General features: G+C 49.3%; 1 protein-coding gene across 1 annotated transcript; it reads right to left on the bottom strand.

Moving 5' to 3' along the window:
- Positions 1–372: 372 nt before the first annotated feature.
- Positions 373–11,046, bottom strand: LOC131210982 (arrestin domain-containing protein 3-like). The gene is made up of 8 exons (XM_058204317.1): positions 10,935–11,046; positions 9,157–9,227; positions 6,756–6,947; positions 4,546–4,641; positions 4,253–4,323; positions 3,185–3,485; positions 2,032–2,146; positions 373–996 (listed from the first exon to the last, which is right to left on the bottom strand). Exons 1-8 carry the CDS (start codon positions 11,044–11,046, stop codon positions 680–682), a joined length of 1,275 nt encoding a protein of 424 aa, XP_058060300.1. The 3' UTR covers positions 373–679.
- Between the last annotated feature and the right edge of the window lie 5,975 nt (positions 11,047–17,021).

Genomic DNA, 17,021 nt, shown 5'->3' on the forward strand with positions numbered 1-17,021 from the left:
CTCTTCCTTCGAAGAAAGAGTAATATTTTATTTTCTATAAACTTTATTACGAACCATCTTAAACACTGGATCTCTCGGGTTTGCTTTGTACTACCCACCGGCCGTTAACTAGATCATAGTTTACCGATTCGATCGTCGATCGTGACATGAAAGGAAGCAAAAATATGAGGGTAAAGTTTATGCTATTGTTTCTTTCATTTTACTGTCGCTTGCTTGCGAGAGTGGTTTGCGATCTGCAACTCCATGAAACCTTAGCCGAATTATCCGGCAGACCGCGGACTGTCTTGGTAAGACACTGGCCACTACGAGCAACCCGATTCGAGGGTACGCACAGGACACGAGAAAACAGAACCAGGGGGAGTCAATATCATAAATAACACACACCAAACAACACCAGAGAGAGAGACAGAGAGAGAGAGAGAGAGGGAGAGAGAGCGAGCGAGAGAGAGAGACGTAAAAAGTCCTAAAAACGTTTGCCTAGCTCGAGCTCCTTCGCCATTTTCTTCACGTGTGTTAAACATTACAATTTAAAGCTCTGCCGCGACCACAAACACAAACACTGCCAACATTCAACGCAAAGTGTCGGGAACGGTGCTTCGAAAAAGGTCCTCCTATCGTGGGGACAAATATCTCGACCGATCTGACTCAACGACTTTGCGCGGGTGACGTGGCTCCGGATCTACTTCCGGAAGCGTTGAAGTGGCTCTCCGCTGCCACCGTTCGCTCCACCGGAGCTGCTACTCGCCCCTGCGCCGCTGTCGGAGGCCGTTTGGCAACCTCCGAGCGCGGCCGATGCCGACTGCCGTCGGTTGTTACGTTCCACGGCTTTGGCCGATATTTGCTGCGAGCTGCGGACCACGTTCAGGTAGACGGGCCGGTACAGGGGAGCCACGTCCCGGTGCTCGTTGTCGCTCACGTTACACCCGTCGTACACCTCACCGAGCAGAAACTCCGGACCGATGTAGATGCCGCCTTCAACGTGGTCGATGGCCACATCTGCGAAAGAAAACGTGTTCTTTAAGAAGCGGACAATCGATCGGGCGGGCCATTCTGATGAAGACATGTCCTGCTGTGTTTCTTTGCGCCTCGTCCTAATGCCCGCCTGATGGAGAGCGCTAACATTTCGTTTCGGGTTTTGGACGAAAAAGGACGTAACGGTCGTAAAACTAACAAAAACCTATCCGCTCTGTCCGCGTCTGAAGGGTCAAGAGCAGGATGTGAACCCTTTTTCATTTATGGCGTAGGGTTTTGGGTCGTTTAAAGTAATCGCACACGGGACACCATAATCTTCCCGAAACGGAACAGATTGAATGGAAGGCACGGGATCTGGCTTTGGTAAACGGTTTATGGGCATTAAAACGGATTCCTTTCAGGCAAGTGTGATCACATCACTCAATGATAAGGAAACGAAGCACAACAGCGTCTTCAATAAGCATATCGGGAAAAACTGACGAAGAACCGACGATGTTTCGCTTTGCTATCAAATTTGTGGGGAATATTATCTTACCTATTTCTAAACTTTGGATCTTACTTATTCATTATTCACCTAACACCAAAAGGTAAGTTTCACTGTTTTAAGCAGCGATTCAAATAGAAATGAAACAATATTTCTCCCGGTCCCCCTACAAACGTCCATTTCATGGTCCGTTTTCTGTGCGGCTATGCGCAAATTGCTTCGTCTGGTGAAACTTTTCCAATCTCGAAAGTGAATTATTTTAAGCTTTCCACGTTGGCTGCAACTGGCTGCCAGCGCCAGACTTCCGGCTACTTCCGGCAACGCTTACAGCGTCATCGCTTGTTACATGGCCGATTTGTGTTGCATTCAGCCACGAGGCCTCACTTCGCCTTCGCAGCATCTTACGAACCAAGCCTGGAACACAAGAACCCTGGAGCGCGGTGAAACGGACGATAAAAGGAAACGATAAAACGGATAAGGGCAGGAATAAAGGGCGCTATCGACCTGCTTGTCACCGGGTACAGGTACAGGTTGCACTGGTCTGGTCTTATGCAACTCGAGGTCCCACTACTCACCGTATCCGATGTGGGGCTGCAGATTGCTGTTCGGTATTCGGAACGGCACCGTGCCGATCGTGATGGGGAAGTTAATCTGCAAATCATCGCCCGATTTATCGAACTCCAGGCAGGCCTGATGCGGGTGGTGCGAGGAAAGGGAAAGCAAACCGGAGGCGATTAAATTAGACAACCCGTTGCAAAACCCGGGCCCGGCGGAACCGGATGTGACGCGTGGTAGAGCTGGCGGTGGATTTGTTTTCAACATTATCGAAAGTGGTTCACTGGTATTATTGAAGCCATCCGCGGTGAGCCCACAAAGAGACAGAAAGTGCGAGGGAGTCGCTTGGGGGGAAACTTGGGTATAGATTGTGTAGCAAGCTCGGAGCGAACTGGGTCCGGACCTAATCCCATGTGCAATTAATTGATCCTTTGCCGATCGGCGGCAGGTCGATGAGCAGCGGCGTCGGGACCGGAGGGGCCCTTTGGTCCTTCCCGTCAGCTATTATTTGCCCACCGCATCTGTCGGTCATTTCCGCACGAGGAACGAGGAACGGATTTAATTGATTTTTCGCGCGGTTTTCCGGGTTTGGGAAAGTAGGTTTTTTTCGCACAACGGCGCGATTTCGATGCCACGGATTTGCACCGGTTCCTCGCGCACTGCGCATTAGTTTGTTCAGTGGACATTTTCTTTGTCATGCAAAGGAAACATATAAAATAGGAAATTAAAATACTAGATTTGATCTAGTATTAACATTGAGTTACAAATTACGACGAGTTACAGTTTGAATAAATGGCAGTCTTAAGGAAATGAAAACCCGTAATAAACAATTCAGAGTGCACAGATGAGTTGGAAGAAGCGGCCCCGTAACAACTGCCAGTCAAACAACCGCAGCCTGGTCGTGGTCCTTAAAAGCATAATTTGTGATGCATTCAGCTACGCTAACCGCAATGGCACCGTGGATGGCACTCCTGTATTACGCACACCACGGTCACTCCCTGGCAGAGTGGGCCGTCATCGAGCCTGTAAGCTTTTAACCCGGAACCTCGCTGGAGCTCTACACTGTAGGCATAAGGGTCATTAGACTCTTAGGTACGGTGCGGTGCCCATGCACCTCTGCGAATGACGGCGTTGGCTGCGGTTTTGAGGAGAATCACTTGGCACTGCACTTACCACGAGGGTGTAGTAGATCTGTGCCAATCGACACACGCCCATCATGGTGGTCGGCACGGTCGGGATGCGTAGGCTCGCGCACGTATCCTGCCGCTCGTTCGGGACCACCGTTTCGCCCTTGTACTCCACCACCAGATGCTGCACCTCCTTCGTAACGCCCAGGACGCCGCGCTCGACGAAGAACTCGCAGTACTGCAGCAGGCGTACCTTCAGCTTGACCGCTTCCTCGCCCTGATTGTCGATTATTGATTTCAGCTTCAGCGTCTCGCCGCAGCAGAAGGCGGTCCGGTCGAGGGAACAGCTGTGGGGAGCCAGGTGTACAGTGTTAGTCACGGCCAGTCCTGATAGGTTAGGGTGGTGGTGCAGGATATCTCCGACACAACGCCGATGAAATGAATGCTAGCTGGGAGGTTTCGCTGTTGCAAATCCCACAGTGGCAAACTATTAGCGCCAACCGAATATACCCCACCAGAGCCTAGTGAGGCGGCTCAGAAGTGAAATGGAAATGCTTTTCCCGAGCGGTCGCTCAATGTTCACTCAAATCACACTCGGGAACAGGTGGCTCAAATGTCACTACAATTTGCTGGATTGCGAGTCTAGAGCTGTGTATGAAAGCGACAGGGCTAGAGATCAATTGGCTTAATTGAGCTTTGTGTGACCTCGGAGCACCTGCCGTTGCTAACGCCACGTTAGCAGTCGCATTAGTCCTGTGCTGTGAGCGAGCTCGTTTCAAATATGCTTCCATTTGCAGTACCTTCAGGAAGCGTTTTGTTCCCCAAAACGCAATTTAAAATGTCTCCCACGGTACCTGGCACATTTGCGCGATGGCAATGAATTGGTTTTTGTCAAAATTGGGCAAACTCAATTTGGTGCCGCTGAATGGAATCATTTATCTCCACACTCATGGAAGAGGTAGTGGAACGGGCCACGGTTCCGACCGGAAACTCACAATTTAACCCCAAGGCCTGCAAAGGTCACGACGGCCGGCCCAGCCCCGTTCGGAGAGACCTCTCGAACAAGGAGAAGAAAAGCAGAACATCGAAAAACCAAATAGCAGGACGGACTTACCTCAGCGTGACGGGACCCTTGGCGCAGCAGAGGCAGCACCGCACCTTCTTGTCCTGCCCCGACACCGGTTTCTGCAAGTAAAGCGATCAAGTTGAGGCAATCAGGAGTCAGCAACCGCTCGGAAAAACTGTTTCTCCGCCACCGACACTAATCAAATGAACCGGTCTGGGTCCTTCCGTTCGTTCAGCGCTGGTGCTGCTGCTACTGAGTGGGCTTAATTTTGCGGCCCGATAATAATCTACTCACTCAGTGGCAAAGTCACTGGAGACCGCCCACCGGACCGCCGCACTTACCAGATATTGCTCGTCCATGCAGTCTATGTGTGGTCCGATGATGGTGAAGTACTTGATTCCTTGTGGTGGCGAAGCGTACGGTATGTCAATCGTAACCTAAACCGGACCGAGGCCAGCCCGAGTTCGGATGGTGTGTTTGTGAAGGGAAAAAGAAAGACAATGAGATAGAGAGAGAGAGAGAGAGAGAGTAAGTGGGTACACGATGCCAGAGCTCAAGCTGACCAGGACGAACAGGTGGGTCGGTAAATGGTTAAGATGTATTTTAAAAATTCATGTTGCTGGTTATTTTTGCTTATTTATTCCATTTTCGTCACCAATCCATTAGTCCTATGAATTCATGTCCTACATCCAAGCACGAAACCCTTACTGTTTCTATCATATCGCATCACATTACGAAGTTTAGTCGTTGGCAAATACTGTGTTGGAACTTATTAGACTTAATTATACTAAACTTCGAAACAATATTTATCAACATTCATCAAAATGCTTGCTGAACTACTTATTCATCCGCCCTTTATACTGCATCCGGAGGGTTTAACAGGAATGTGTAAGGAGTGTTACCAGATGAGTACGGGTACGGTCTGTGGGGCATACTTTGTGTCATCACAGCTGGCCAACCGTTGCGGAAAAGGCGGACTTGTCACCGAGTTGTTGAGAAAACTAGACTTTTCGGATCCGGCTCCACTAGCCCACCGGATGGCGTGCTATTTACAAAATCATAGTTACACAACAAAATGTTTCGACATTACCCAGCAAGTTCGAAGTAGCCGAGCGCTTCCGAGGCTCGATGAATATTGAATCAGTTCCGTGAAACGCTCCGTTTCGGACGAAAATTAACGGATCGACGGATCTGGTTGTGACAAATAATCCCCGCCCAAAAGCTGTGTCGAAGCGAATCGATCGCGTCCGGATGGCGGGTCAAATTATTGTCCACTGTAAAGTGATGTCATCACGTCGTTACTGCACTCGGCGACTCGTTTCAGGTAACCCTTTCGGACACGGCGATCGATAGAAAGTAACGTTCTGTCGGTAATGAATTATCCATTGCCCCACACTCTCTGACATGACACTCTTCAGTGCCATTTTCTCAAAACCGGGCGGCTGACATCATTATGGGGCCACTCAGCCCTAGAACCGGTGCCCAAAATGGCTTCCGTTCTTTTCTTTTTGTGTGGCCCAAAATTCGCTCCATCGACCGCTTGTCACCAGCTGGCGACTTTGCGGCGCGAGCATAAATCTCGCTTGGCTGCGATGAAGGTGGCGAACGAATTGTAAATCAATCACAAAAATGGTCTGGTGATTGGATTTTTGCTCACTGCGCGAAGAATCGACTCATGCAAAGTTTTCTCGAAGGAATGGTTGTGGGAAAACGGCGGGACCTCTGCGGCCAAGGGCCTAGGGTACCCCATCTTCTAAGCCTCGAGCAAAGGAGGGAGCAGAATAAATGTTTTATACTCTCGCGGATGCTGCGAAAGAGTGTCACGTTATCGCAGGAGGCGTATGCTTGTAGAGCTTTCGGACACAGCGCACACTTTGCACAGGGCACATGTCAAAAAGGGAGCGAGCTAAACCGCAGGACTCGATAGTCGTAGCCGGTGAGCCCTGCGCTTTTTTCCGCAAGCGATGAGAAGTGTCCTCGATCGATAGCGAGGTTGGCCGGTGGGATGGGCTGATATGTTTCAATTGTCGGCCAACGGGCCAACGTAAATCGGCCCGGCCCCGCCCCTCAGCTCCCAGCGCAATCCTCCTCTAAGGACACCGCGTTGGTAAAGCGTTTTTATTAGCATTATTATTCGACGGCATGTCGCCACACAGGCTCTGTGCCGTGTTGGGTCGAGTGGCTGGAAATGCGCAGGTGGCACCTGATGTGAGTGAGTTTTCATGTTAATTTACTCTATATTACGTCCCGGTTGCCAAGGTAATGGGAAACGGCGTACGTCGGCGCCGGAGTGTCGCTTGTGCACCTTGTCTGTCTGGCTGTCAGTCTGATGGCCGACTGGCTGGTGGAAATGGTGGGAATCAATTTTCAATCCTTTTTCATGACTTTCTCCAATCTACTAAACCCTCTTCATCATCGGCGGCCAGTGCCACCGAATGGGGTCCCTCTACGTCCGTCGTCAATCTGTCGTTGCTTAGGGTTGCCGGATTAGGGCGATAACAAAGGACGACCCTTCTGAAAATTCCCACCTATGGCCCGGCGATGCTCTTACCTTGACGAAATAACGGATGTAACAGGCACGTGACTCGAAGCTACAGGGCAGGTTGGTTTCGGGAATGTTGAACCGGAACGGGAACTGATGCTGGCCACGTACAAGCACCGGGACGCTCACGTCCAGACCATCGCCGGCCCGCTCGCCCCAGATCACGGCCCGCTCGTCGATGTAGATCTGGTCATCCTTAACCTACATTTTGTTTATTTTGTGACGTTTTTGTAAAAAAAGAGGGACCAAACACGGTGCGTGAGATTTGGTGAGGGCTGTGGAGGATCGAGGAATGGGTTCCGGCACAGCTTCATCACGGGATGATAAACGGTAATCAAAACGACGCTTTGACGGGCTAAGAGACAAACAGAACGGACAGAATTCATAGGGGGGTGCGGGACACTTTGTTTAAAATGTTTAAATTTAATTGTTTAAAAATGAAAAGGGGAGTGTGCGAACAGATACGCAAAATTGAAAAGTTTTCCTGTAAACAAAATTGATCGCAATTCCAGCGTGTCCATCCGCTCCGCTATTTATTTGCAGCTGTTTTTTAACAACATTTTGCCTTTTGCTTTTGACTAACGTTCCACTTTTTGGTTGATTGTGCCCAAAAAAAAGGATTTCCAATTTATAATAAGTATGCAAATCTCACAAAAAATGCAAAACGTTTGGTCGTGATGCGGGACGGATCACGATACTCGGTTAGAAAAAAAAATGAACAAAAGAACCGGAAGCAGCATAAGCCCAGAGCACCCGGTCCCGATCCAACGACCATCGCTTGGGCACGTTAGCATAATGCGCATTTCGCAAGGCCCTCGGACCCTTAGCCAAGGGCGGCCAGTGCTGTGGGAACCGGACGGAGCTTGGATTAGCTGATGAGTGAGCAGCTTTCGGAATGAATGTCTACATTCAAAAAACGTTGGCCACTCACTCAATCGCTTCGCACCGACCGATCCGTCGGGCGGTGAAGCAAGTGTAGTGTTTGAAGAGTGTTGGCACAAACATCGGGATTCGCATAACACTGAACTATCAACTGGCCAATGCCGCTGACTCACGGCCGACGAATAACGGGCTTTTAGATGTTGCAACATTGTACAATTTCAAGGTTATAAACGAAACAAAAAATGACTGCGCGTTGCGGGTTTTACGTCCTTTTTTCACAAATGAGTGGGATAATGATGGTTCGGAGTTTGACCGATGAAAAGAATATTCCCCATAAAATATTTTTGCTTAAAGTGGTTTGAATTACTTTTACTGAAAAGAATATATCTCTTTTTTCTTTTCGTTTAATTACGGTAAAAAAGTCGAAAGCGAATCGAGTAGTGTGAAGTGTTTGGAAAAGTTTCTCCTTGGAGTATGAACGTCAGGTAAATTGTACATGTCCCGCGGGTGGCGGAATTACGTGCCTGTGCAGCATGTGGCCGTAATGAGGCCGCTTTTTCCTTACACGAAACCATTCAAGAGCAAGAAATTAACTCCACCCTGCATACAAATGGACCCGTAATGTAACGGTTTCCATTGCTTTTGCGCGACAATTTGCTTCCTCAATTTCACCGCTTTGGCCCCAAAACTATACAACTACGGCTTGTGGGTAATTTGAACTTTGGGCACTTTCCAAAACTACCCTCCCGGAACTGTCATTAATTTGGCCGCTCGCCCAGAACCACCCGGAAGGCGCGAGCAACTTTCGGCGCAGGTCCCATTAAACTTTACCCAAAACCGGAAGCGTAAGGGACACTTACAAACGGTTTGTGGTCGACACTGCTGCGCCACTTAACAAGATTTTCCGGTCCAGCCCATTTTTATTGGTGATTGCGGTATTGGGTCGAAAATTTTCAATAATTCCTTTTTGGAGGTACAAGACAAAATTGGAACCAGGGTTTCCAGTTAACGAACAGACAAAGAGTCTGCGACGAAAGTGAATCAAATCTTCCCCAAACGTAACACGCCCGGAGCCAGACATCGGTGAAGAATCGGTCTTATAAAGCCCAACCCAAAACACAAACAGCGGACACAGATTACTTGTGAGCCGGGTACAGTTCGATGTGTTCATCCCGTGCTCCTGGTGGTAAAAGTATGTTTTAACGTTGAACTCAAAAACAACACACCCACAGCGTATCTGATTTATGGTTCGGCGAGAAAAACGCTCTCGCAATTCGCAATTGTTTCGTTCGTTTTTCTGGCAGAGAAGGGGGTGGTCGATGGGAAGGGAAACATAAACGCCACAGCGCCGAAGTTGTTTACCGTTTAGCATGAAAAACTTGGCCACAAACTCGCTCGCGGAAGGACTTTTGGGATGGGTCTGTCGAAAGTGGGGCATAAAAATGGGAGACAAAGGTACGATCGACACACGGCGGGGACACGTGACAGGGGCAGGGATTGGGTGGCGGTTGGCGGGGGACGTAATTACCGTTCTTTTGTCTCCGGACACAAACACCTTCCACTCGACGTGAGCTTTGCCCCGCAGCTGCAACCGGATGGCTGTGAAGAGAGATAGCGAAGGGTGTTGTTATGTTAGGGGAGCATTAGGGTGCAGCATAACCGGGAAGACCGCGGCTTTCGTTCTCCTCCGCGCACGATCGGTGGGCGCGGGGACATGCCGCCAACAAACATGCCAACGATGTAATGGGAAGTAATGGGAAAATTTTCTACAAACACGAACGTATGTTTGCTTTTTACAGCACATGGTTGAGTTCGCTGTGCCGTCAGTATATGGGGCGCTGGCTTTACCTGGACCATAAGCTGTTCACTTTCTATAGCGGCCGACAATTTTTGTTTCTATTTTGTTTCTTCCAATGATAAAGTAAAAATAATACCGAAAAAAGAAAAGCAATGTAACATTCGTTTTAACTAAACAAACTACATATAGCTATTACGAAATAAACGAAAGAATAAAACGACTCTAGCGAACCTTACTGTCACGTGTGCTCTGGTCGCTCATCATTATTCTGATTCAAGCCGAAACAGCGACAGCATGCCTGCTCAGAAGGCATGTTTGATTCTTCGGAGCACGAACATGGCCGAGCGCATGTTAGCGGCCCGCCATTGTCACTCCCAGCCGTTCCGAGACATGGGAATTCCAACCGGACCCGAAATTCTGACTGCTTCCTGGCAACAAACACTGACACCGCACCGTCGCCCAGATATTGCCGTCTGAGGTGGCCGTCGAATGTGTGTCCTTTCTTCCAACTTGCCAACTCCCGAGAAGGTGTTCCGAGAGGCCAAACTTACGATTAGAACAGGACCCGCCACGCAAGGGCCACCTTGTTTGTGAGAAGACAAGGTCGGGTTAACCACGAACCGAGACAACCCCCAGAGCGATGGCATTCGTGTCATTGTAGGAAGAGGGTTGCCCACACCTCCGAAAAAAGGCCTCATGCATCATGCTGCCCAACCGGCAGCCTTGTTTAAATTTGTTCACGATAAAGTTACCACCAAAGTTGACGTGGGATGGCACACTGTCGGGGAAATCGGGCGAAAGATTCAGAACGGGCGAAGACATAGGCCTCAGACTTTGGTCTAGTTTCGTTGTGCGAACATATGTTAGATGGGCCGGGGTGGGCCGAGATTGCACACGACCCGCCGACCGGGTTGGGTTGAAAGGTGAATTGGGTTCGGGAAAGGTTTGCCGAACGGATTTCGGTCCAGAGGCGAATTCTCGCTTCTTCTTGATCTTGATCCTTGTCAGCATTATCACGTAGGATGGATTCCAGTGATTGGAGAAAACGGTTTCGAGCTGTCTCGGTGTTTACATTTGTTTCTTCGGCTGCAAAATGCTGGTTCCGCAATTCTGACCGACAAACGGTTTTGCTAGATCCGAATGTCGGCTGTATTAGGGTGAAGAATGTAATTTTCTCTGGAAGTCAAGAAGGCGACCCTTGCGAACCTTTCATGATCGATTATCCAGCGAAAGTAACACAATTTGTGCAAAAGTTAGGACGTGTCATATACGTGACATTTCCCAGTGCGCCGTCCCGCTCAAGTGACTCGCCCGCTACGGGGTGAGCCCCCGTCAGGAGTTTGTTCAGCCGCTTCCCACGGGGTTTCCAGCCAGTCACCGTCACGTCAAGTGAACCCAGGGAGTATCCTAGTATTATTAAGGCCACCGGTGTGGCCTATGGGCTAGGGCGGTCGCTCCCTGGAGGGAAGCCACCCGTAGACATGCCCGTGCACTTAGGGGATACTTACACTTTAGCTTGAAATTTTCCGTCGTGTGCATTATTACCCGCCCGGAGAGCACTTCGCCCGCGTAGTAGTACTCCTTGTCGAGTCGGATGTCGAGCTCTTTGATGTAGTCCATCGTTGGGTCTTAGATTAAGGGCGGGCAACGAGCGAACCGGTGGCCGACGACGGTGCGAGATGTGATCGTTTTTTCGTGACGGGATCGCTGCTTTAAAAACTGCTACGCTGCGTGACGGTCCGTGCTTTTCCCTTTTTTCACTTCACTTCCCGTCCAGTGTGGCCTCTGTGGCGTCGATCGCTGACTGTTGGGTGCAGAGAGTAAAAACGAAAATGAATCCCCGTTTCGGATGTACCAGCTGAAATGGGGCAAGTAAAGAGGCAATTGATGGCAAATTTGAATGCATCGCGAAATTAATAATTAGTGATGAGATTCAACTGTACTCCTCCCAAACCGAATGGCGGCTTCCATGAATATTTAAGGTCGGCGAAGCGGGCCGGTGAATATGTCCGAGCGCCATTAATGACTGTCGTTTGCGTAAAATATTTCAATACCCATTTGAAAGTCATCACGGCGATAATCATTCTAAAAACACACTAAAAAAACACATCACAAGATGACGCTAATGTGGACACGATTAATTACTCCATAAAACGTGTATGATGGAGCACGATGGAGGCGCCTGGTGTTTCACAGAAACCGGAAAAAGAGCACACTAACGTTTGTCCTCTACAAAAGAAGGAATCCTTTCAACGCTCGGGAACTCAATAATGTGAAATTGAATTTCTATTAGGCCGTCAAAAATGGGTTTCATTTACCCTAATTACGACTGCCGCTAGCTGGGCCAAAGGTTTAAAGTAATAGAATCAGTAAACTGAAAGATTTGTGGCACCATCACAGTGGAAAAGTAAGGCAAACGAGAGGCTTTTCTTCCCCCGGTACCAGCGTGAGGGAATACTAGAAATGATTGGAGCAAAAGTTAGTCAAAACACTCACAATACACCACGAAAAGCAACGCCCGTCTGTGGGGGGCGCGATGTTCGTGGTCGATACGGCACGAAAGTAATAGGAAAGAAAAAAACGGAGGAAAGCCCCCAAACTGAGAGATAAAAAAACAATTATCCTTTATGCGGTGGCTTCGGGCACGGAGAGGGGCTGAAGATTTGCTGAACATTCCTCATAAAGTAAGGTACAAAGGGATTCAAAGTTTCCATCTGAAGGAACAATTTTCATTCGCCATAGAAAAGCAGTACTTACAAGCCGGGAGTGGACCCGAAAAGTGTGCGGAACTGACCCGGGGACTGACTCCACGGTGGTCCGGGAGCTCTTCCGGAGTCGTCGGGGTACGTAAGCTGGGAAACATAATCATAACAAACGCCAGGGCATGGGGGAAAAATCCTCGAAACGGTGCGAAACGGAGGAACACGGGTGCCGCAGCATCAAAAACAATTTGAAACACGAAGAAGAGATAAAGAAAATGGCCCAAACGGCCACCGGTCTCGTTGTTAAGTGAGTGCGGAGAAAAAGGTAACGAAACAACAACACACCTTAGATGTCCGGTTGAAAATTTATCGCACCATTTACGGGTTGTTGGGTCGTTTCTGTTTTCGCAATTTTGTTACCCACACGGAACAGAGCTGCTGACTGAAACCGTGCCAAAAGAAACCATGGACATAGCAGAAGAATAATGACATCACAATCGATCCCGGCTCAGCGCGTTCGAAAGTGTACAGCGCGACAACAACAACCGGTACACCGAGCGTTCATTACGCCGGGTTGTTGTGTGGGAAACTTTTCCGGTGTCAGCACAGAAATAGAGAGAGAGAGAGAGAGGGGGGGGGGGGGCAAGGGGAGATCAAAGGGGACCGCTACTCGGCAACTTTGGGACACGATTTCCGGTATCGCAATATTTGATGTAAGCAAAGCGAGGAGAGCGAACGAGAGCGTTTGGGGAAAATTTAATTTCACTTCAGCCACGAAGCCCGCAAGGAGCGAACGGGGAAGGTGGTTGATGAATGTGCTCTCCTCGCTTGTTTTGAGTGGTGTTTTGTTGCTTCAAAACGATTTCCTTTGGCGCGGGAATTGATTAATCTACCAGTCTACGCTTTTGTGCCGGGCGCCGGTGTAAACTGAACGTGTGACCGAAGATGAAACGAAAGTTAACAGGATGTTGTCATTTTTTTGACGCAAAGCACGTACGAAGGAAAAGGAACAGCCGGCACAATGCTTAAAAGTCACTCTAACTCAATTAGGCAGCAGCAAAATTGGAAAAGTCGGATAACAAAGTGTCGAGTGCTGTAACTTAAGTCTGGGGTTTTCCGTCAAAGTCAAACAATGCTCAAGAAGAGCGAAAGCTCACAGGAAAAATTCGCTCCGAAATCAGTGCTCTACATTCGCGGCACCGTAATATGGCACGCGCGGCAATCATTTGTGGAATGTGGAATAAAATCGTGCGTCTCGACCATCGAAATTAAATCTTCCAAGAATCCGGGGGCCTGCGACGCCGGTTTCATGATTTCTTTTTCTCTGGCTCCGCAGAAGAAGATCGTTAAATTTAGCTTATTTAGCTTCGCTCTGCAACAGCTTTGCTGCGCCGCTGGAATCTGGCTCTGGGGCATGAAGTGTGCCTGAAATTGTAATCCAAATCGGATCCGAAACCACGACATCTTCGGCTTCGGCAAACAGCCGACACGATGCCTCATCGGCAAATGACTCACCGGTATCGGCAAACAGTGGGGAAAATAAAACGAAGCACATCTTCGAAGCAGAAAAAGTTGTCCCAGGCTCCCTTGTAACCCCATTTCTGCCGGGCAATAGTTTTCGCGCCGACAATCACATTCAGGATTCATTCAGTATCGTAAATGTTTGTGACGTCTCTGTTTACCGCACTAGTGGCGTGAACCGGAACAGGCTTTACATCCCCACCATTTACCCTGCCGCCCGTTTTTCGGTTTTTCTCGAACCCAACAAGGTGGTTGATGCGGGCGCCCATATGTCCCGCATATGGGCGGAGAAACCCTAGCAGTGACTGCATGACGGTACTTTTCCGGGGGGACCGACGAATTTTGGTTTATGAGCCAATCCGAGCCCACACGGGTACCACCACACGGAGATTGCGTTTGGGGCTTTCGCTTGGACCACCATGGGATGGAGGCTGATTAAATTGGCTTTTGTTTGTCCGCAGTGTTCGCTCTCTATGTGTCCCTCTCATTCTCCAGCAAAATATTGTTAGAAATTAAGGGCCGCCAGGATCAGAGGACAAAGTTTCACTTCCTGCACCGAGCAGAGCAGCGTCTAAATGGTAAAGGTTGCGACACTGGCCAGCCATGTGCAGCGAGTGTCCTAAATGGCACAACCATCATCCATCGGCCATCCATTTCATCGCTCAGGCGACTCAGGCAGAGTCCATAATAAATAACGTCGAGTTAAATTTAATTCCCGGAAACCAAATAGTATCCTCGGTCGGCGGGACGTGAGCAGATGGTCAGCTCAAATTTGCTTGGTCCTGCTTTTGATCGGACGTATGTGGCGGAAAGTCGGAGAGCAAAAGCGTCCTTAAAATGCCCCAAAAAGGCAGGTTCTGTGCGCATTGCAAGGGCGACTTCCGGCTGGCGCCCCGGTAAATGTCACCGGTGATGGCGCGGGAACGTGACTGTTTAATGCACCGGCGAAGGCGCTCCTCGGTCGTCGAGGACACGCTCACATCGGGCCGGCCGCAGGCTATCAAGTAAAACGGAAACGCTTGGCGCCGGTTCCGGTGGTGGTGAAAGGAATTTTGACATTCTTCAGCCAAATGGTATGCAATGGCCATCGACTTCACCTGGCACGGAGCACGGTGTTTGCTGTGGGGAGGCACGATTCAGGAGATTAGCCTCCGGGCGAATGGCGTTGCCGCGGTGCACTTCCGACGTGTTCCGGACGGGAAGATGTGTACCAACCGTGGATGTCCTAGACACGCCGCTTGCACTAAGGCGTGTTACAGGATGCGCAGTCACGAACAGCAGGACGGAAATATAAAAACGGTGTGGCTCAAAAAGGCAAATAAGTTAATGGACATTTGGGAATCTTCATTGAGATAGTCCTAATTATCATAAAAGAAGGGGAAACATAATAATAAATGTTTCATTTCAACTACCATCACTGCACACATAAAGCATATGCTCGCGTTCGCTTTCATCAGCATTGCAAAAATATAACGTTTAAAATGTAAACATTTCAAAATTAATTACCACTCATCCGTTTTCCACTAAAAAAAGGCGGAAAGAAAAATGAACCACCTCGCATGGACATGACGCTCCGCAAACTCGGTCACACACAGCAAAAAACAACACCCAACTGCAACCGATAGCTCTGCCCCGGGACTGGTCACCGGTGTCCGCGTTTCGTCAGACGTGTCCTTGCACATCAAAAATGCATCTCGCACCTTCGCCGCGTTAATCGAGCGTCAGCTGGGGGCCGCTTATGAATATTGATCAACGGAAAGTTCCCGGGTCGTCTTGCCGCGGAGCGACCATGTGAGCGGTTTTGCGGTTTGCGCAAAGGATTGCCGGCGTTTTCTCGCAAACACATTCTTTGCACAGTACGGTTTATGTTGAAGACAGCGCGAACTCAAGTGCCAGCAGCAGCACTCGCCAACGCGACGAGCCAGAGTATTCCAGGGGCCCATTCACCCTGTACTTTTCCGCCGCGGATTACCATCGTGAAGTGGTAAGCCAATCATCGTGGCCCCACCCACCGACCGACTGGTGCCAGTTCGCCTCGTCTCGGCGTTAAGAGTTCAGCAAAAGATGGATTTCTCTGACATTCGCAGTCGCGGGTGAAGCCGAGTGGTTCGCCCGTGGTTCAGCACGAGAGTTGGCGTACAAAATTGACAGACTCGCCGTGATTCGTTGTGGGCGAGGCTGCTAACGGCACACAGGGCTCAGTACAGATTGAGCTTTCAACAGTGACGGGAGACAAAACCTACCAACAATGTTACAATCGAACAATGGAAATAATTATGTACGAATGGTTCGAGACACACAAGCTGCGGAAGTGACGAGCGATTCAATCGGTTCTATTGATTGGCGGTTTTGATGTACGATAGACAGTGCTCTAGCCGGAAAAGATGTTAGAGATGTAAATCAAATGTAACTTTGCATAAATTGTTTCGTGTAATTACATTAGCTAGCCGCTTTGTGCATAACACAACGCAATTTACATGGCCGTCCAACAAAATTCAATTTATCCATCACCACCGAGGATGGGCTTACGATGGATTCGCGCACAAAGCAGTTTATCAGTGGGTTTTATGCAATGAAAGTGGTGCATTATTTTCCGGTGGTCTGGTAATAATGTTCGAACTTTTGCCCAATAATTACTCATAACTCCATCGAGGGGCATTAATCCTGAGCTCGCAAGCTGCGCAAAGGCTGGGTGGCCACGCTGGGTGATGCGGTACACGAAATGAATAAAGTTGAACGATTATTAATAAATTGTCATCCCCATTGCATTGGCCGGCTGTATTTTCGGAGAATAAGAGACAAAAAAATCGACGAGCTGTAGTGCATGACAAACGTGTCGGCCGATAAATTTGCGTGCCCTAATGGGTCGATACGGGGCGTTCTTCGATTTGTTTCTGGGGCACTAGGTTTTTGTTTATTTCCGAAGGGACGAATCAACTTCAGTCGTTGCCACAGAACCAGTGCGCTGGGAAGACCGGCAACCCAAAAAATGATACCCAAAAATATGCACAACATCCCACGGTCGGGTTCAGGGTCTTGGACCCCAGTTTGGGTTACGATCGTATGAATCCGGGCGAGATGCACAATCAAACTTGGGTCGAGATAAAGGAAGACGCTGACCGTCGTACGGTGTCCCGGGCATGATGTGTGGCGTGCGTGACACCGAGCGGAGCATTAATTCACCGAAGCAGAACCGCACCGAAGCGTGGGGAAATAAAGTTTCATCGAGTCCCGGGCGGTCACAAGATGCTGTTGCTTCTTGCCGCCGGCCCGTGGGGCCGGACCGCGTGAAAAGACGCAAGGATCAATTCGCAGATAACGGTAGTGTTGGTTTTAAATTGTTAACCAACGGAATTGTAAAAACTAGAACGT

Source organism: Anopheles bellator, chromosome 2 (genome assembly GCF_943735745.2).
Source record: "Anopheles bellator chromosome 2, idAnoBellAS_SP24_06.2, whole genome shotgun sequence".
Lineage (NCBI taxonomy): Eukaryota > Metazoa > Arthropoda > Insecta > Diptera > Culicidae > Anopheles > Anopheles bellator.